At 59.5% G+C, this 19,369-nt stretch overlaps 2 protein-coding genes across 9 annotated transcripts in view; one reads left to right on the forward strand and one right to left on the reverse strand.

Moving 5' to 3' along the window:
- The window catches only part of LARGE2 (LARGE xylosyl- and glucuronyltransferase 2), a 6,734-nt gene extending 1,579 nt beyond the window's left edge, over positions 1 to 5,155 (reverse strand). Inside the window, exons 1-15 of the mRNA XM_024748553.1 lie at positions 5,038 to 5,155; positions 4,784 to 4,943; positions 4,584 to 4,699; positions 4,159 to 4,241; positions 3,856 to 3,979; positions 3,435 to 3,606; positions 3,203 to 3,307; positions 2,606 to 2,718; positions 2,412 to 2,537; positions 2,158 to 2,313; positions 1,871 to 2,031; positions 1,176 to 1,454; positions 698 to 847; positions 400 to 595; positions 6 to 145 (exon numbers count right to left, since the gene is read on the reverse strand). Coding sequence (XP_024604321.1) covers positions 6 to 145; positions 400 to 595; positions 698 to 847; positions 1,176 to 1,454; positions 1,871 to 2,031; positions 2,158 to 2,313; positions 2,412 to 2,537; positions 2,606 to 2,718; positions 3,203 to 3,307; positions 3,435 to 3,606; positions 3,856 to 3,979; positions 4,159 to 4,241; positions 4,584 to 4,699; positions 4,784 to 4,880 — 2,018 coding nt within the window. The 5' untranslated portion in view covers positions 4,881 to 4,943; positions 5,038 to 5,155. The remainder of the gene's footprint in view (positions 1 to 5; positions 146 to 399; positions 596 to 697; positions 848 to 1,175; positions 1,455 to 1,870; positions 2,032 to 2,157; positions 2,314 to 2,411; positions 2,538 to 2,605; positions 2,719 to 3,202; positions 3,308 to 3,434; positions 3,607 to 3,855; positions 3,980 to 4,158; positions 4,242 to 4,583; positions 4,700 to 4,783; positions 4,944 to 5,037) is intronic.
- A 718-nt stretch (positions 5,156 to 5,873) lies between these two features.
- Positions 5,874 to 17,040, forward strand: PEX16 (peroxisomal biogenesis factor 16). Of its 8 annotated transcripts, none has more exons than XM_024748808.1 (14): positions 5,874 to 6,108; positions 6,191 to 6,253; positions 9,259 to 9,359; positions 10,791 to 10,894; positions 11,481 to 11,516; positions 12,353 to 12,429; positions 12,777 to 12,910; positions 13,048 to 13,148; positions 14,090 to 14,170; positions 14,314 to 14,460; positions 14,550 to 14,622; positions 14,752 to 14,871; positions 16,309 to 16,373; positions 16,879 to 17,040. In XM_024748808.1, exons 2-14 carry the CDS (start codon positions 6,194 to 6,196, stop codon positions 16,935 to 16,937), a joined length of 1,158 nt encoding a protein of 385 aa, XP_024604576.1. In that variant the 5' UTR covers positions 5,874 to 6,108; positions 6,191 to 6,193; the 3' UTR covers positions 16,938 to 17,040. The 8 variants fall into 8 exon arrangements, 7 of the variants coding, with proteins under 7 accessions (XP_024604576.1, XP_024604575.1, XP_024604577.1 ...); XM_024748807.1 differs by lacking the exons at positions 5,874 to 6,108; positions 6,191 to 6,253 and adding exons at positions 7,583 to 7,817; positions 7,900 to 7,962; XM_024748809.1 differs by lacking the exons at positions 5,874 to 6,108; positions 6,191 to 6,253 and adding exons at positions 7,583 to 7,817; positions 7,900 to 7,962 and having other exon boundaries at positions 10,791 to 10,879.
- The last annotated feature ends 2,329 nt before the right edge of the window (positions 17,041 to 19,369 follow it).

The raw sequence follows: 19,369 nt of genomic DNA on the forward strand, positions 1-19,369 counted from the left end.
GGGACAGATCCTGGTGGAACTCGTCCTTGAGGGCCTGGAGGCAGTCACGATAGGTGGGGCTGGAGCGGAAGCGGGAGATGTCCAGGCTTGGGGCGTGCGGCAGGTGGATGACGAAGGCCTCCGGCAGCACCAACAGCTCGTATTCCTGGGGGGTGGGGCATGCGGACAGTCGCTGCCTGGGCTGGGGGGAGATGGCAGCTCTGGGGAATGGGGAGCAGATTTATTCGATAGCCGCTAAGAGCCAAAGTCAGGGCCAAAGGCAGACGGCTTTAGTTCTGCAGAGGGGTGGAATGCCCGATAGTGCGGCCTAACGGTGCAGCGTGCCCCACTGCGGTATAATGAGCTCCCTGAGCCTGGAGGTATTCAAATCAAGGCTGGAGACAACGAGGTGACCCTTACCTGTGCATCCAGCTCCACGACATGGGCCACCTTGTTCCAGCCGAAGCCCGCAAAGCGGGGGTCGTAGCGGGGGCAGTCACGTGGCACCACCACATAGGGCTCGTAGTCGGCTGCCCACTGCACGTGGTATGGGGCCTGAGCCTCTCGCCAGCGGGCGTAGTCTGTGGGCGCGTGACCCCGGGGCCACTCATGGTACCTGTGGGGCAGGATAGGGTGGGGAGCCAGGCTGAGGCTAGGAGCTCGTGGCTGGAGGGGGTCAGTGTGGGGAACCCCAGGGCAGGGCAGTGACCTCTCCTACCTGAAGGTGTGGAGAGACCCAGCGTCCAGCAAGGCCAGCAGCTCGGCCTTGGAACTGGGGAAGCTGAAGCGGTAGTGCAGGGTCTCAAATGCGGGCACCACCAGCGCTGCCTTCCGCCCGCTGCCCAGCTCCAGCTGCTTGATGGAGGCCCTGAGGATGGGGCACCCATGAACAGGAGAGAGCTAGGAAGGCTCTGCCTCCAGCGCTGGGCCCAGTGGTTCTCTTACTTTTATTAGATGTAGGACCTGACTTCAAGGGCCAGCTCACCCTGAAGCCCACTGGACACACGTGGAGCTGCTGTGGGAGCAGGTCCCAGACTGTCACTCTCCTAGGCATCCCAGAGAAACGACACGGCCCCCACTTTACAGAGGACACTGCAGCCCAGAGGGAGCAGGGACACACTCGCCAGGCTCCTGTGGGTCTTCCCCCGCCCCATCCACACCCATTCACATGTCGTTCCTCTCCCTCCTCCGCCCACCTGAGGTAGTCGTAGAGGGAGTAGGCAGGCAGGAAGTCAATGTCACTGAGGAAGACGTAAGGTGTGAGGGCCTGGGCCAAGGCCACGTTGCGAAGCTGGTTGATGGGGTAGAGGGGACCTTCACGGTACACCACGTGGTAGGCCACATCCTGCCGGGCGGAGAGCACCACCGAGGTCTCCACGAAACGCAGAAACTGCTGGGCCTCTGCGTCTGTCAGGTACAAGGCCAGGCTCATGGGGCCCGGCCAGTGCCTGCACAGGGCTTCCAGCATCTGCACCCTGGGGTGAGGGGAGTGGTCAGCCCAGGGAGGGCTGGGATGCCTCCCGCGTTAGCTGCCACAGACACCCCCTCAAGTGACTTGCTGAGCACCTTCCAGGCTCTTGTTGACATGCTCTTATTTAATCTTCACGACTACCCCACAAGGTGGGTACTTTCTCATTTGACAGATGAGAAAACTGAGGGCCAGAGATATTAAGCCTTGCCCATGGTCCCACAGCTACGGAGGGGCAGTTCCAGACATCTGAATGATTCCCAAAGCCCAAGCTCCTTCCACCATCTCCGGTGTCTCCAACTCCTGGAACTCCTCAAGCATCAGGCAGTAAGAGCTCTTCCTTCCACCAAGTGGAACCCTCCTCTCGAAACCCCCAGTCCCAGACCACACCGTGCTCCCTGGGGCTGCCCTCGGCACCCTCACCGGTCCATGGAGAGCTGGGCCACCAGGGTGACATCGTGGGGCTGGGGGGGCGGTGGCTTGTGGGGCAGGAAGGTGATGTGCACACGGTGCACAGTGAGCTGCTGCCGCCGGAACTCAAAGCATGCGTCCTCCTCGTCCAGTTGCGCCAGGGCCCGCTGCAACTGAGGGGATGGGGGAGAGGAGGACGGGCTGGGTGGGGCAGGCAGACAAGCCCCAGACAAGGCCGGGTCCCACCAGAGCAGAGGGGTAGAGCCTCCCCGAGGGAGGGGACGGCGGCTCCCTCTCACATGCTCGGCCCCAGGAGGGGGCGGGCGGGGGCACCCAAAGAGCTCTCTCCGCAGCAGGTTCCCATCGTACTCCAGGAAGGTCAGGTAGAGGTTGCGGAAGGATTCCACATGCTTATTCTTCACGCGAAGCTTCTTTGGTGAGTTCCAGTGGATCACCTGGGACCAGGGAGGGCATCAGCGGGGGGATGGGAGCAGGGAACAGGAGTCCCCATCCTGGGCCCATCACCACCACTCGGTCCCCCTACCCCATTCACCTTGAGGTCGGACGCCTCTGAGTAGCAGCGCTCAGCCAGCGTGTGGTCTGACAGTTGCACATTCCAGACGCAGGGCAGGGGCTGCACCAGCCACGGGTGCTCCTTGATTATGGCATTGAAGATGTCCTGGGCAGAGACAGCCATCACATCCCGGCCCAGAGCCTGCCCCACCCCCCTCAAAAGCTCCCCCAGACCTGGTCAGCCAGTGAGGTGGCAGGCAGGGTGAGAAGCTCCCGCGTGGCTGTCAGCTTCCACATCTGCTCCCAGCCAGCCTGCCGGAGCCGGTCCAGCCGCAGGAGGATCACGCCTGCTCATGGGGAGAGGTCGTCATGCCCACCTGGGACGACCAGCTTCTGGGGCCAGGGCTCAAGAAAGTGTCTTTTGAATGCTTATTTTGTGACGTGTTGGTGTTTTCTCACTGTTCAGACGTGAGCATGTACTAGCTCTATCAGCGACTCATCCTCTCGGGGGTGAAGGGGAGGCAAAGCACAGCTTACAGAGCACCTCCACAACCATCTTCTCAAATCTGGTGATCCCAGGGCTGCTAAAGTCACCGCCATTTAATGCATGAGAAAACTGAGGCTCAGAGGAACCAAGTGATTTGGCCATAGTCATTCAGCATGTACAGACAAGGTTGGAACTGTGATTTCTGGCTCTTCTCCCAGTGTTCCTTCTACAGAACCGTTCTTCCTGGGGGGTCTTCCAAGCATTCTGTGCCCTAGCCAGCCCCTGGGGCCCAAGGACCAGTGGCCACCCCTCCTGCCTCCCCCGCCCCCCCCAGCTGTCCCCACCTGTGTTAAATCCCCGGCCCAAGGCAGGCCAGGGCCTGTGGTTCCTCCAGAGGTTGCCGAGGTACCAGTCGCTCTGGTTCTCCACGAGACCAATCACTTGTTTGTCTGGGAGGGGAGGGCACGAGGGAGCTGCCTGAGGCTGCCACTGGACCTCGGCTCAGGGCTAGGCCACAGGGAGGCCTGCATGGGCCAGGGAAAGGGGCTGACTGGGGTGGGGTCCCAGGCCTCTCACCAGAAAAGTGAGCAAAGAGTGCCCAGAGCTCTGCAATGTTGGAGGCAAAGGTGACATCTGTGTCCAGGACAATGACACGGGCCAGGTCAGGGGGCAGGGCGCTGGGCAGCACTAGCTTCATTAGCCCATAGAGGCCAGAGTAGTGCTTGTTGGGTATCCAGGAGACCTGGGGCTGTGGGTGGAAGGACAGGGCATGAGCCTGCAAGAGAAGGGCCTACGAGTGTCAGAACATACTGAGGTGACACAGGGGGAAGAAGGGGTGGGCCCCAGGAGGGTGAGGGATTTGAGCTTCAGTAGATGTGATGGGACTGGAGGTCCCAGGCAGCTCTAACCTGTTCTCCCCGTGATCCCCCACAACCCTGGGAGGAAGGAGGGGGCTGGGTATGGCTGGGGATGGGTGCAGAAGGGTCAGGGCTCCTGCCTTGAGCTCATCAGCGTTGTAGAAGCTGATCCGGACAGCAGGCACCATCCATGTGTGAAAGAGCGTCTCCAGGATGTTCCTGGCCACGGCGTCAGTCACCAAGTGGAGGTGCAGTGGATTTTTCCTTCAGGAAGGACAAGGGAGGAAAGCTGAAGGCCCCAGAAGGAACTACACGGGAGAAGCCCTACCCTTCGAGGGTCTCAGAAGTGGCAGCACCAACTTCTGCCAAGAGCTTTTCTGTACCCAGCTCCGGATATTCCTACACCCACCTTCAAGGGAGGAGAGGGACACTCCTGGCTGTACCTGTAGAAGAGCATGGACTTCACCAGGGTGATGACGTCTCTGCTGGAGTTATGACCCGCACACACGATAGCCACCTGCAAGAGCTGGGGAGGGGACACCAGGTCGGCAGCAGCCTCCTCCTCCCCTCGACGGTAAGGACCCATGGTTGGGCTCACCTGGCCCAGGGCAGTGTAGCCCCACCCGGCATCAGAGCTAGGCAGGAGTGTCGAGGGGAACTCCGCAGGGTGGGAGTACACCCCCTCATTTCACAAATGGGGAAGCCAGGCCAGGAGAAGGGGAGGTGCGAACTCCAGGCGCCCCCAGCTGGCCGGTCAGTGCCAGAACCCACACCAGGTGTCGGGATTCCCACAGGTGTCCAGGTCCCTGGGCTGGGGGCGCGGCGCCCCTGAGATTCCCACCGCCAGGGGCCGTGCGCACCTACCTACCTCGCACTTGGGCGGCCGCGGCCGCGGCAGGATGCAATCCGAGCCGTTGTGGCCCCCGGGGTCTGCCGGCGGGTCTCCGTCGAAGGCAGCAGCCCCCCGCGGCCGCGGCCGCTCGTCTGGAAGTACACGTGGCGTTAGCGACCTGGGTAAGGATCCCGGGTCACCCCCGCCCCCACTCGCCTCCCGCTCGCAGCTCTCACAGTCCAGGTCCCCACGGAACAGGAAGAAACCGATCAGAAGCAGCAGCAACAGCAGTGCTGCGGCCCCCAGCGCCCGGGGGCGCCCTCGGGGCAGCATGGCTGTGGGCAGGGGGTGCTCACGGCGGGGCGCGACCCCGGGCTGTGGGCTCCATCGCGGGCCCTGTGGACCAAGGAGGGAGAGAGGAGAGTCAGCCTTGGGCGGTGGGGCCCGACGGCCACCCGATCTTCTCTCCCGCGCTGAGTCGCCACCTCACCTGCTCCAGCGTCTTGGGGATCCCGACCTTACTCTCTCAGAAGACGGTTGGGGTGCAGGCAAAGCGGAGATGAAGGAGCAGGCCAGCCCGGTCGGAGCGGGAGCCAGCCCCGCCCCCAACCTGGGTTCAGGTTTCATCTCCGCTTGGCTGAATCCGAAGGGGCGGGGAGACCCCTCCCCGGGGTGGGGGGGAGAGGGAGGCCCCGCCCCGCCCCTGCCCGGGCTTACGAGGACCCCTACAGTGGGGGGACGAAACCCGGGAACCCTCAGGATGGCTGGAGGGCTTGGGGGCAGCCACCCAGGAAGGACCAGTCCCAACTACCTGCTCTGAGCCCATCCCCCTCTTCCCTGCCCCATCTCCTCCCCCGAACCTTCCCTTGCGGGAGGGGCTGTATCCCCAGACCCGGGATCAAAGGAGTAGCCGGAGTTAAGAGGGAGGGGGCGGGCTGGAAGGCCGGGCCTCACGGGTCCGGACACCTGCTCAGGGGGCGGGAGGCGGGGCCGGCCGAGACTCGCCCAGGAGAGCAGTGGAGCACTTGGAGTCCCCGCTTTCCTCCCCGTCTGCTCCACCCCCACTCAGTCCAGGTGTCCTGGCAGCATAAAGCGGCCTTGTGAAGGTCGCCTCCTGCCCAAGAGTTGGCGAGGGGCCTCACTGACTCAGGCGGCCTGGGCTTCCCGGGCAGGGCCGGGGATCCCCAACCCTTCACTAGACCGTCGTGAATGTGCCTAGCGCCCGGCCTGCATCTCTTCCTTTCCCCCCCCACCCCACCCCCGATCTTCCGCCCTGGAGAGGTTAGGGGACGTTCTGGGCTGCGAACAAACAACCACGGTTGACTGAGCGTGTATGCTTCTGTGCCAGGACCTATGCTGAGGTTCCACAGCCTCATTGCAGTTAACCCTCACATCAGTCCTGTGACACAGGCATGATTCTCCCCGCAGAGCTGAAGTGACCTGTTAGAACACCCTCTGGCCCCTCCTGCGGCTCTACCCTTCAGACAGAGTTCCAGAGCTGCTCCTCCATAAGGGTCTCCTGCCCTAGAATCCTGCCTGGCTTCTGTCAGATTCTCACAAGGTAGGCCTCTCCTTTCACATCCCTTGATTTATATTGTTTTCCTAGCACTCCTTACAAGTTGACCTTATTGACTTGTTTATAGCCTATGTCTCCCCTGGAAGGTAGCTGCTCCCTGGACTGGGACCCCAGCACCCAACCAGGGCCTGTAAGTATGTGCTGAACATGGATGGGACTCACTGGACCTCACTGTGACCTGGAAAGGGTTTCAGGCTGTATCCTTCAGCCCAGCTTCCAGCTATAAAAAGTGAGGGTCTGAGAGGCCCCAGCCGCAAAAGAAGTTGTGGCAGAGCAGCCCAGCCTGAGACCCCCCTCCCCCCAAGCCTCCTGCTCTGAGGCCAGGATGCCTTTCTCTGGGAAATGGGGAGTCTGCAAGGAAGGTCTGGCTTTGGGCCTTTGGAGGCCAGGGGCAGTGGTTACCATGGAGACTGATGTGGCTCCTCAAACATGTAGGAACTGAGAGGACATGAGGGGATGTAGGGTCCACCCATGCGTCTGGAGCTTTGAGCCTCCAGTCCCCTAATCCTCATCTCTAGCCTGGAGATGGGGTGGGTGTGGGTGAATCCCTCCCCAAGCCCCTCAACAGAGACTGGGGGGGTTAGATGTAAGAGAGCAGATAGGGTACAGGGGAGGGCCTGACCAGGGAGTTTGTGGAGGGAGCTGGGTCTGCAGAGTGACAGTAGTCATTCACAGTGCTGGCCCCACCCCTTGCTCAACCTTACCACTCAGGGGACATTGAGGTGCTGAGATGCTTGCTGGGCCTCTGAGAAATTCTTCTGGGGTGTGGAGGGGGAAAGCAAGATAGGCATGGGCATATGAAAGGGTGCTGGTCTTCTAGGCCCGAGACCCAGCTCTGCCCAGGACTTTGCTGTGTGACCTTAGACTAGTCAGGCCCCCTCTCTGAGCCTCAATGTCCACATCTGAGCTAGACCTGTCGGACTGGTCTAGCTCTCTTCCCCTGTGGTTCAGGGCAGAGTGAAGGAGGCAGGATCAGGTCCAACCTGCCCAAAGGCCCTTCAAAGCCCAGCCAGGTGACCAAATCCAGGCAGGGGCCCAGTAGGGCGGGGTTGCCCTGGGAACCTCCTGCACACACACCGGGCCTCACGGGTCCGGACACCTGCTCAGGGGGCGGGAGGCGGGGCCGGCCGAGACTCGCCCAGGAGAGCAGTGGAGCACTTGGAGTCCCCGCTTTCCTCCCCGTCTGCTCCACCCCCACTCAGTCCAGGTGTCCTGGCAGCATAAAGCGGCCTTGTGAAGGTCGCCTCCTGCCCAAGAGTTGGCGAGGGGCCTCACTGACTCAGGCGGCCTGGGCTTCCCGGGCAGGGCCGGGGATCCCCAACCCTTCACTAGACCGTCGTGAATGTGCCTAGCGCCCGGCCTGCATCTCTTCCTTTCCCCCCCCACCCCACCCCCGATCTTCCGCCCTGGAGAGGTTAGGGGACGTTCTGGGCTGCGAACAAACAACCACGGTTGACTGAGCGTGTATGCTTCTGTGCCAGGACCTATGCTGAGGTTCCACAGCCTCATTGCAGTTAACCCTCACATCAGTCCTGTGACACAGGCATGATTCTCCCCGCAGAGCTGAAGTGACCTGTTAGAACACCCTCTGGCCCCTCCTGCGGCTCTACCCTTCAGACAGAGTTCCAGAGCTGCTCCTCCATAAGGGTCTCCTGCCCTAGAATCCTGCCTGGCTTCTGTCAGATTCTCACAAGGTAGGCCTCTCCTTTCACATCCCTTGATTTATATTGTTTTCCTAGCACTCCTTACAAGTTGACCTTATTGACTTGTTTATAGCCTATGTCTCCCCTGGAAGGTAGCTGCTCCCTGGACTGGGACCCCAGCACCCAACCAGGGCCTGTAAGTATGTGCTGAACATGGATGGGACTCACTGGACCTCACTGTGACCTGGAAAGGGTTTCAGGCTGTATCCTTCAGCCCAGCTTCCAGCTATAAAAAGTGAGGGTCTGAGAGGCCCCAGCCGCAAAAGAAGTTGTGGCAGAGCAGCCCAGCCTGAGACCCCCCTCCCCCCAAGCCTCCTGCTCTGAGGCCAGGATGCCTTTCTCTGGGAAATGGGGAGTCTGCAAGGAAGGTCTGGCTTTGGGCCTTTGGAGGCCAGGGGCAGTGGTTACCATGGAGACTGATGTGGCTCCTCAAACATGTAGGAACTGAGAGGACATGAGGGGATGTAGGGTCCACCCATGCGTCTGGAGCTTTGAGCCTCCAGTCCCCTAATCCTCATCTCTAGCCTGGAGATGGGGTGGGTGTGGGTGAATCCCTCCCCAAGCCCCTCAACAGAGACTGGGGGGGTTAGATGTAAGAGAGCAGATAGGGTACAGGGGAGGGCCTGACCAGGGAGTTTGTGGAGGGAGCTGGGTCTGCAGAGTGACAGTAGTCATTCACAGTGCTGGCCCCACCCCTTGCTCAACCTTACCACTCAGGGGACATTGAGGTGCTGAGATGCTTGCTGGGCCTCTGAGAAATTCTTCTGGGGTGTGGAGGGGGAAAGCAAGATAGGCATGGGCATATGAAAGGGTGCTGGTCTTCTAGGCCCGAGACCCAGCTCTGCCCAGGACTTTGCTGTGTGACCTTAGACTAGTCAGGCCCCCTCTCTGAGCCTCAATGTCCACATCTGAGCTAGACCTGTCGGACTGGTCTAGCTCTCTTCCCCTGTGGTTCAGGGCAGAGTGAAGGAGGCAGGATCAGGTCCAACCTGCCCAAAGGCCCTTCAAAGCCCAGCCAGGTGACCAAATCCAGGCAGGGGCCCAGTAGGGCGGGGTTGCCCTGGGAACCTCCTGCACACACGGCCACTCTTTGTCTCTGAGACCTAATCAGGCACAGGATCTGAAGAGGAAATTCAGGCAGCCCTGCTGCTACCAGCCTGAGGGAGGGAAGAGAAAGAGGCTCCAGCCCCAGTGTCCCTTACATTCTGTCCAAGGGTGTGTGGGTGGGGGGGCGGTGTGCTGCTCCTCTGTCTTCCGTGCCTCTCTCCTCCAAGGATCTGAAGAGGAAATTCAGGCAGCCCTGCTGCTACCAGCCTGAGGGAGGGAAGAGAAAGAGGCTCCAGCCCCAGTGTCCCTTACATTCTGTCCAAGGGTGTGTGGGTGGGGGGGCGGTGTGCTGCTCCTCTGTCTTCCGTGCCTCTCTCCTCCCCAGAAGCACAGAACCAACAGCCCTGGGAGTGCCGAAGAAACCGTTCCCTTCCTCATTCTCTCCGCAGCCGCAGACGGAGGGGCTAGAGGAGTACCACTGATGAGGTTTGGGGAACAAGTTCATTAAGATGATGAGATGTAGGGAGGAAGGGAGAAAGAGCCCCACGCTAAATGCCCTGAGCACTGGTCTTAATCCCAGTTGCTAACTTGACTCATGACCAAGTGGCCTCAACAGTCGCTGCTCTTGCTGAGCTGTGGACAGTAGGAGACAGGGCCCTATCACAGGAGACTCTCACTGTGGTCTGTTTGGCCAGTGCCATGCTGTGTGTGACCTCCTGAGACAAGTCCTTTCCCCTCCTTGGGCCTCTTATTCCCCATCTGTGAAAAGTAGCTCACACCAACCTAGACAGGTTGCTAGGAGGAGTCAAGTGTGAGTGAACCTGGCACCCAGGAAGTGGTGAAAAGTGGTGTAGATGATGCCCATGGCCGCCACCTCTGTTCTCCAGGACCTTTGCCTCTCCTTAGGCTCTGAGTTTTCATTCCTTGGCATGGGTGGGGAGGGCAGTTACGATTTGATTCCCCACCTGATATAGAAGAAAACTAAGCTGGGGAAGAGGCTTGCAGGAGGGAATGCAAGGATGACCTGTGGTTTCTTGGTGGCTGTGTTAAAATGCCTAGATTCTGTGGTCAGACTAGACCAGGATTCCAGTCTTGACTGGGCGTTCTTAAGCGGATCCTCTCCTCTTGTGGAGATACTATCTGGTGGAGCGGATTAGGTAAAACAATGTAGTACAGTACTATTCTCAGAGTACCAGAACGGTGCAGCCCCGCGGCCCCAGCTATGCCCCGCCCCTTTGCCCACAGCCAATCGGCGGCTGCCTCTCCAGAGCATCCGTTCCCTCTACCTCTGCGCGCTCCTCTCCCGCCGCCGCCCCTTTCGTGGAGGCTGTCCCGTTTTGGAAGAGATTCCCTGGAGAAGCCTCCATTTCTTGGGGAGAAACTGAGAGCCGGAAGGTGCACCCGAGTGCCGAAAAGCGCTTTGAGGTTGATCCCGAGTTCGAGGACCAAGTCTGCCCTCTAACCATTTTACAGATGGGGAAACCTGAGGCCCAAGGAAGGGAAAGTCCTGATTAAGGTCACCCTGAGCCGAGAGCAGAAGCCCGGGCCAGGGTTTTCTCTGTGAAGATGGCTCTGCGGGTGGGCGCTTTTGGAGGGGGGCACAGTCCATGTGGGTGCTGGGGCCAAAGCCGAGGCACTAACGGTGCTGGCTAGGGGATCGTGAGTGCGTGAGAGGCTGGACTCCTCGCTGCCTCAGTTTCCCCAGCACTACCTCTGGTGGGGGTCGGGAGACAAGGCAACTAGCCAAACGCGCGCCTGCACACAGTCCGACTGTCCTTAGGCTGTCCCCGCACCTCCCCAAGTCTGACGGAGGCTCCTTTCTGCGCGCTACCTCGCAGCTCTTGAAAATCCAGTCCTCCCGTTCGAGCCTGTCGGCGTTCTATTGGAAAGACCTTAGGCTTTTGGTCTCCACTCTAGAATGAACTGTTCAGACTGCCGCGGGAAGCGTTCCTGGAGCTATAACTGCGCAGGCGCAAGGACAGCCAACCCGGAAGGCGGAAGAGCCGGTTCGGACAGTTGGGGTCAGGGGCGCAGAGTGTGTTAACCAATGACCTGAAGGAGTAGGGAGGGCGAGATTAGGCCCGGAGTTGGTTAACGCTACCCTGGTGGGGGGTGATTTACGAAATGGGGTGAAGAGTGGTTCAATGGCCCTTCAAGTCACCATTCTTCAGGCCCGCGGAAGTTAAGCAACGCAGAGGCGGGCCTAAGACCGGAAGCGGGAAGGAGTGCGCAGGAAGCAGGGCGCTGTAGCCAGTCGCGCTGTAGGTCCGTGGGTCTATCGGTCCCGAGGGCAGGATGGAGAAGCTGCGGCTCCTGGGCCTCCTCTACCAGGAGTACGTGACTCGTCACCCGGCTGCCACGGCCCAGCTGGAGACGGCAGTGCGGGGCCTCAGTTACCTGCTGGCAGGTGCAACCCGGACCATTGACCAATCCCTTCGGGACTCTGACCCCACTGGCCCCCTTCCCTGCGGAGTCAGGGTAGTGATAGCTCTGTTTGAGAAGTTCCTTCCAGGTTCCCGTAGGGCGTAGGGCGGGAACGTCCAGGGACCCGAAGCCGCGTGGTGAGGCAAACTCTCATCGACGCCTCCTTCTGTGCTTTCTCCCCAGGTCGTTTCGCAGATTCGCACGAGCTGTCAGAGCTGGGTGAGCCGGGCTTTGGGGAGAGTGGGGGGCGGTAGGGTGGGGGAGGGCTTCCCAGAGAGGTGACCACCCCGTTTCAGATTTCCCGTTAGCTCATCCTGTTCAGTGACTGAATCAGACAAGGGTATAGCGTCCACTATCCTAGGTCCTCCATGTATGTCTCCATAGTTGAGAGACGTGTTTGGGGACCTTGACTGGTCAGGAGGCTGAGCGAAACACCCTTTCTGCTTTTGCTCACTTAATCCTCTCTACAGTCATGTGAGGTGGGTACTGCTGTGGTCCTCATTGTCCAGTTAAGGGGACAGAAGTTTAAATTAGGTTAAGGAACAGCCACTGAAGGTCCCAGAACCAGGATTCAGACCCAGATCTCCCAGATTCCAGACTCCGCAGACTGTAACTGCCTCAGTGGTGTTCACCCAGTGAGTACAGGAGGTACAGGTCCTGAAAGGGTGAGCTAGCTTTTGAAAGGTAGAGATGGAACAAACTTTCAGGGACAGGCTGCAGAGAGAGCGCAAAGGCCAGGAAGTGAGACTGCACATCTGTGTCTGTTTGGAGCATGATGGGCACTTCTGGGCAGCTGGATGACCAGTGCTATCCAGCAGGGCAGTAGCTGTTTTGTCATAGAGATCAAACCATCCTTTCTTGTTCCAGCCGCCCACCTGAGAGATCATTTTGGGGAGTGTGGAGTTCTGAGGAAGTGGGTGGGGAGACATGTTGGTTTCCACAGTGTGTGGGTGGCTGAGCACAGCAGGTGACAGGTGATCCCTGCCGCGCTAGGGAGAAGGTGAGGGGGTAGAGGCTACAGAGCCAGCCTCTCAAGGCCACACTCTACCTCTCAGTGTACTCTGCCTCTAACCTGCTTGTGCTGCTCAACGACGGGATCCTACGGAAGGAGCTTCGAAGAAAGTTACCTGTGGTGAGAATTGGGCCAGGACCTGAGGGTGGGAAGCATGGGGCTCGGGAACAAACTAGTAACCACCAGCCCCTGTGGGTAGCTCATGTTATGATCTCATAGAGTTACAAGATGAGGCTGCATCCGTCTGAGCCTCAAGCCGTCGCATTTGGTGAAGTGTTCAGGTGCCCTTATCAGGTGAAGAGACTGGGTGTCGGAGGGTAGGATAGCCTTTCCCAGCAGGAGGACTCAGGCTTACACACTTAGTCTTGGAAGGAGGAAAATGCACATCTCTCGTCAGAGGTGTCCTCTAGGGGGAGGGGCTGAAACTAGGGGGTGCCCCCTGACCTATTGGCCTGGGGTTCTTGCAGTCCCTGTCCCAGCAAAAGCTGCTGACATGGCTGAGCGTGCTGGAGTGCGTGGAGGTGTTCATGGAGATGGGGGCTGCCAAGGTGTGGGGCGAAGTGGGACGTTGGCTCGTCGTTGCCCTCATCCAGCTGGCCAAGTACGTTGGGAATGTGGGGGGCCAGCCCTGGGTGGGGTACCTGAGGCCAGCTGTACAGATGGTGTTCAGCAGAGCAATCCTGACCCGCTGCTGGCTAGCCACCTCCCCACACCAGCCTCGCCGTACTCCCAACCCAGGGCTGTACTGCGGATGTTCCTGCTGATCTGGTTCAAGGCTGGTCTCCAGACCTCACCCCCCATCGTTCCGCTGGACAGGGAGACCCAGGCACAGTCCCAGGGTAAGCTGCTTCCCTGCTCTGGAGTGAAACAGGGCATGGGACTGATCTGTAGATTAGAGCTGACCAACATGAATATGGCATTGTCATTTGTGGAGCACATCCGTCCTCGTCAACTCATTTTGTTTTCATCACCCTGTATTTTAGAGAAGAAAAAGAATGATGAAGTCAGAGGCAGGATTAGATCTTAAACTCAGGACTTTAGACGTCAGAATCCTCATTCTTTTTTGTGGGCTGCAAGAAGAGGGCACAGAGCATCAGTGGGAGGCAGGGGTCTTGCCAGTCTTGTCTCTGGGCCTGGTTCTGTATCAAGAGCGCAGCTTTATGAGGCGGGGTACCCAGCAGATCTGTCCCTTCAAGGCCTTGGGCCCATCAGCTGTTGGCCTCTGGGCCTTACTCTCCTGACCTTGGGTGGGGGCAGTTCTTTCTCTTCCCTTCTCTTCATGGTCATGTTGAAAGCAAAGCACTGAGAAGATACAGCCCTTCGTTTTTTTGTTTTATGTGTGGCCGTGCAGTGCGGCATGCGGAATCTTAGTTCCCTGACCAGGGATTGGACTCACGCCCCTGGCAGTGGAAGTGCAGGGTCTTAACCACTGGACTGCCAGGGAAGTGCCAATATGGCCACTTTGGTGCTGTGGTCCCCATAGACCAAGGGTCTTCCCTGCCTTGTTCCAGAGCCTGGGAAGCCTTGGTTCTTGGCTGGCTCGTCTGCCACAGGTGATTACCGGCCTTTCCTCAGGCTGGGGAGGGCTGCAGAATGCTCCCCACAGTGGACAGGTCCCAGCCACAGCTTCTGCTGTGGTGTCCTTGACTTAGCTTCTGCTCTAGTACAAGCGTATCCATTCTTCCCTTAGCCCACAGGCGTTCACTGCGCGCACATTCTTTGCAGGCTCTGCTGGAAACATGTCCCTCTGACAGTAAGACGTTGTGTCTGTTCCTTCTAGATGGTGACCGCAGCCCGGGCAGCCGGGAGCAGTCATATGTGGGGAAGCGCTCAAAGCGAGTGGTGCGAACTCTCCAGGACAGTAAGTGTAGGATGTAGCCGGATGCGGCACCTCGGTGCTGAGGTCAGCATGGGCCTGAGGGCCTGGCTTTCGTCACTGCCCGCCCTCCCCCTGCCCCGCCCTGGCTTGGGCCTGGCTGCTCATCTGCTGCCCTTGTGTTCTAGCTCCGTCCCTGCACTCAAGGCACTGGGGAGCCCCCCAGCAGCGGGAGGGACGGCAGCAGCACGAGGAGCTGAGCATCACCCCCACCCCGCTGGGACTGCAGGAGACGATCGCAGAGTCCTTGTACATTGCCCGGCCCCTGCTGCATTGTATCTTTGGCCTGGGGTGGGGCGGAATAGACGGGAGTGGGCAGGGCCGGGCCACGTGCTGGAGACATCCTTGACGCCTTGGCCGTCAGTGCTCAGCCTGGGCCTATGGGGTCAGCGGTCGTGGACACCCTGGCTCCTGTCTGGTGTCGTGGATGTGACCAGGTGAGCCTGGGCCTGCCTGGGGGCTCCATTCCCTCTGCCGGGCTTTGTGCTGCAGGCCTGGCCTCACCTGGGCAGGCTGGGGTCCCTGTTCCTCTTGCTGCTGGTCCTAACCTTGTCCGCTCCCCCCAGCCTGAGCCTCCTGAGTGAGAGGAAGGGCCTGACCCGGAGGGAGCGGCTGGAGCTGCGGCGCCGGACCATGTTGCTACTCTACTACCTGCTGCGCTCCCCGTTCTACGACCGCTTCTCCGAGTAAGGATCCGGCCCCTAGAATGGCAGGGCCCACCCTCGGCGAAGCAGAGGGGAGGGAAGTGGGTCACGGTGCCCCACCCCTGTTCACGCCTTCCCTTCCCCCCTCCTTTCCTGATCTGGGTTCACTGAGCACCCACTACGTGCTGTTCCTGGGTGCGGTCACTCCCTGATTTCTCGGGGCCGTCCGCCCTGGGTGCAGCTTAAGCTGTTGTTGGTAGGCAGCTCGCTGAGGGCAGGGCCACTGGGATCATGGGCCTGAACTTTCTGTCAGTACATCCTCGGCTCGCTTGCCCATCGTCCTTTCAAATAGTTGGAATTATCCCCACTTCTCACAGGAGACACTTGAGGTTCAAAGAGGTTGGGAAACTGAAACGGAACCACTAGCCAGTGGCAGAGCCAGATTCCACGTCCGTGTACTCTCCTGACCCGTCCCTGCCTTACCCAGCCCTCACTCCATCCCCTGTGAGGGTCCAGAGCTCTCAGCCACAGCCAGACAGAGAGAGGCCTGCTGGGGCCGAGTCTCCCAAAGACCTCTCCTGAGGTCAGACCGAGATTTGACGAGGGGTCCCTGTACAGCGACTGGGGCTGTGAGACAGACTGGAGGCTCCTGGGACCCCCTCTGTCCAGGTCACGACAAGTACGCTGCTTAAAGTCTGGAGTGTTCAGTTGCAATCGTACTTAACGTTTTGTCCGTACAACCTCTGTTTACTCTCTGAGACAATAGAAAGTAAGCTTAGCTCATGTTTAATAACCACCTGAGTGAAAGTAACTGCCTGGCAGTTCCTATTTTCAGATAAGTTTATAAAGCTCATAAGGTGCTAAAGCCAAGTCCTATTCCATACTCTAGAGGAAACATTCTGGAGACTTATTTGGATCATATGACCTCCCCGCTACAGATTGCTTGCACTCTGCAGAGGAAACATTATAGCTCCAGTATCTCATTAAACTGAGGGGTTGGGAGATGGTAATGGCAGAGGTGGCTTCCCAGGCTGCAGACCTCCAGTTTGGCTCGGTCTCCTGCTGACCTTGCCAGTCCAGCACCCTTAGGGCAGTGGCCCGGACTGAGAAGGGTGGTCCAGAAACCCGTCAGAGAAATTTGTTTCCCCAGAGAACAGGGAGCAGGGTGCTGAGGGGCCTCTGGGGTGTAGGCTGGGAAGAGAGCATCTTCCTTCCCCTTTTTTTATTGTCACACAATATAGTGTCTAGAGCCCGGCTGCTTTCCAGTTGTGGGCTGAGGTGTGAGCTTTCCAGGCTTGTGGCTGGGGGATGGCAGGACCAGAGGTCTCGTCCTTCTGTCCTGGAGGATGTCCTTGATCCACAGAGTGACTTTCTGTCTTCGGAGATGCGCTGCCTTTAGTCAGGTAGTCAGTGGAGGCTTCTTAGCACCTGTGTTTGCAGGGACCCATACCGCCTACTCAACCTGCTCCTTTCTTGCAGGGCCAAGATCCTCTTTTTGCTCCAGCTGCTGGCAGACCATGTCCCAGGCATTGGCCTGGTCACAAGTAAGCATGGGGCGGAGATGTGATGATTATTGAGTGTGTCGGATCTCACGTGTGGCCCATCACCCTGTTTTCTCTTTGTCTCCTTGTAATATGATTCTTGGCACAGTTGGGAGAGGGAGCCCGGGAGGTCAGGTTGGGTGGGTGACAGCTTCTCGAGTGGTAAGAGACTGGCTTCTGTGGGTGGAGACTGTATGGCGGGAATGAAGCCTGCTGGAGAAGCCTGTTTGGAGATCCCACCGCAGCAGAGAGGCACTGGGCTGGGGCCGTCAGCATGTACAACTGGACAGCCGTGTGGTTGCTCTGAGCCTGAAACTCCTTGTCTGTAAACGAGGACAGATATCGCTGCCAATGCTGGGGGAAGAGGTGGGAGAGTTGGGGGCTCCTGCCATGTGGATAGGAGCAGCTGTATTGGGGCAGCAGTGGCTCAGAAGGGCCCTGGGTAGAGCAGAGCCAGGTTGGAGTCTGGCCCTCAGCCCTGAATTTGTTCCTCTCTCTGTCATTGCAGGGCCACTCATGGATTACTTGCCTACCTGGCAGAAAATTTATTTCTACAGTTGGGGCTGACAGACATTCCACAATTGGGGTGTGGGGAAGGGCAGGGGGTGCCTCAACCCTTCAGTCCCCTGGTCCCCTCTGCCCTAATAAAACTGACTCTGGCAGTGTCCAAGCCTGTGACCTTTCCGTGCCCACTGCCCAGGGTGCCTGGCGCTCCCACCCTGGCCAGGCTCTGCACACAGCCCTGGTCACCACTAGAGCTCCCCTAATACCCTTTTGACTTTGCATCCTCCAGTGATGGAGACACAAGCCTGCACCTTGTCACTGAGCTGGGAAGCCACCGCTAGGACTGGGACCTGGGCTCCTCCAGCCACAGAAAGCTGGCGTTTCACCTCACCGAGCATGGGAACCTGCCTGCCACCGCAGCTGCGGGAGTGAACGCTGCTTCTCTCTCACCGGTCCCTATTGACGACAAACAAGGCTGAGCCTAGACAGTGGATGACAGCTGCCCCTGTGTCTTCTGGCCGGAGCCTCTGTCTGCCCCTCCCCCTGCCGGGGCCTGTTGCCTGCCAGCTGCTCCGTGGTGGAGCCCGGTGAAGGTGGGCCCGGCTCAGTGCAGAGCGGCACCTCAAGTCCTGAACTCCTGCTTGAGAGCAAAAGGCTGTTCTGCTGTGGGAAAGGAGCGTCAGGCACCAGCCAGCATTGGGGCTGACACCGGGGCGGTGGTAAGGTTGGCAGGGATGGGAGCCCGAGAGGCTCCGGGGAAAGCCGGGTGCAGGTTCACATGGTATGAGCTGGGGCTCCCCCATGCTTTCCCTGGTGGCCGGGCCTGCGTGGAGCCATGCGCGCTGCTGGGGATGGGAGAGGGGTTTGGATGGTGCAGCTGCTCTTTCTGCCTGGTCTCCCCCTTCCTCGGCCTTTGCTGCCTTTGTGCTGTGAGCAGACCATATGCTCCTGCTCGAGTTTCTAGCCAGACGGGCAGCCACTTAGGTTCTAAGAGGGCTCCATCTGCACTGTGTTGGCTCTGCCTCAGCTCCACCCCGGGAGGGGCCGGCCCTTCCCTGACTGCTTTCCCCAAGTGCCTCTTGAGAAGCCCCACTCGGGGCCTGGGCTCGGGGATGAAGGTACTGAGCCTTCAGGCGGTCATCGCTCGAGACCCGTGACCTTGGGTTGCCTAGCAGGCGTTGCTGGGCACTTGCCGTGTAGTGGGCTCTGTGCCTTGTGATGTGCGGTCAGAAATGAGTCAGGCCCAGCTCCTTGCCCTCACTCTTGACGATAGGGGAGACAGATGTGTGGACGCATCAGTGCCCTGGGTTGCAGTAGGTGGAAGCGTGCAGGGAAAGTGGTCAGATTGGAGCTGTGCAAGTGCGGCTGCCTGCCCACTGGGACCAGCCGGAGGGTACGCTGGTCAGGGAACCCTCCATTTAAGCAGGCTTTTAAACTGGTAAAACTTCATCTGTTGGTCACTGGGCAGACTGGGAGCAGAGGCTGCGTGTGCAGAAACAGCACGTGTAGTGTTGCAGTGGGGTGAAGCCCCTGCTGGAGCGGAGGGGAGTCGGCGGGAGCAGAGGGGACGAGGTTGGAGGGGGAGGTCAGGGCCAAATCCAATGGGCCGTCGAATACCAGGCAAGAAACTCAGACCTGCCTTTAGGAGGTGGTGGGGAGGGGACCTGTTTCAAAGCTCATCTCAGCGTTGGTGGTGTGCAGGGTGGCCCGTGAGTAGGGGTGGAAAATGGAGCAGGACGCTGTGGCTGGAGACCTGCCACAGTGGATGGGGCTGAATGAAGACAATGGCAGGAGGGAGAGGGGTTTTGGTGTAACCTAGCCAGGCCGTGGGGACTGGTTGTGGATAGAGAGGAAGAACGGGCGTCTCGGAGGCAAGGAAATGAGGGGTTTGGAGTTAGGCAGAGCCGGAGCGTCTGGAACTTGTGGTTCCTGGCCGGGTCGGGGGGTGGGGGGTGTGGAGGGAACCTTGGTGGGGACAGAGGATGCTGAGCAGGCTTGTGGGAGCCAGCCGTGTCCAGGACACAGAAAGGGAGGTGGTCAGTGGGAAGTCAGTGTGCGGCTTCGAACGTGAGCCAGGTCCACACCGCGTGAACGGGCTGGGCAGGAACCAGAGGGCCGCACGGCCTTGCTGCAGGCCTGTGAAGAGACTCTGTCTCCAGCCTACCGTCACGCTGCATTTATTCATTCAACAAGTGTTTACTGAGCACCCACTGGGTGTCAAGTACTGGGCTTCCTGTAGTCCCTGCCCCGGGGAAGCTTATGCTCGAGGGGACCAGGTCCCAGGCTTTGCCACCTAACCTGAAATCCCTGTCAGCCTCAGGGGTGGTGGCAGGACCTGTGGCGTCCCGGGGCCAGGCTCTTCTAAGCTGCGGGGAGCGGCGTGGGGAAGGCCCTCAGAGCAGGCTCTGCTCAGTGGCCTGCTCTGGGCCCTCTAGCTGGCAGGACCTTCCTGGGATTGCGGAGGCACGGGAGGGAGAGGTGGGGCAGTGGTGGGG

The sequence above is a fragment of the Neophocaena asiaeorientalis genome, unplaced genomic scaffold (genome assembly GCF_003031525.2).
Source record: "Neophocaena asiaeorientalis asiaeorientalis breed wild unplaced genomic scaffold, Neophocaena_asiaeorientalis_V1.1 scaffold43, whole genome shotgun sequence".
Taxonomy (NCBI): domain Eukaryota; kingdom Metazoa; phylum Chordata; class Mammalia; order Artiodactyla; family Phocoenidae; genus Neophocaena; species Neophocaena asiaeorientalis.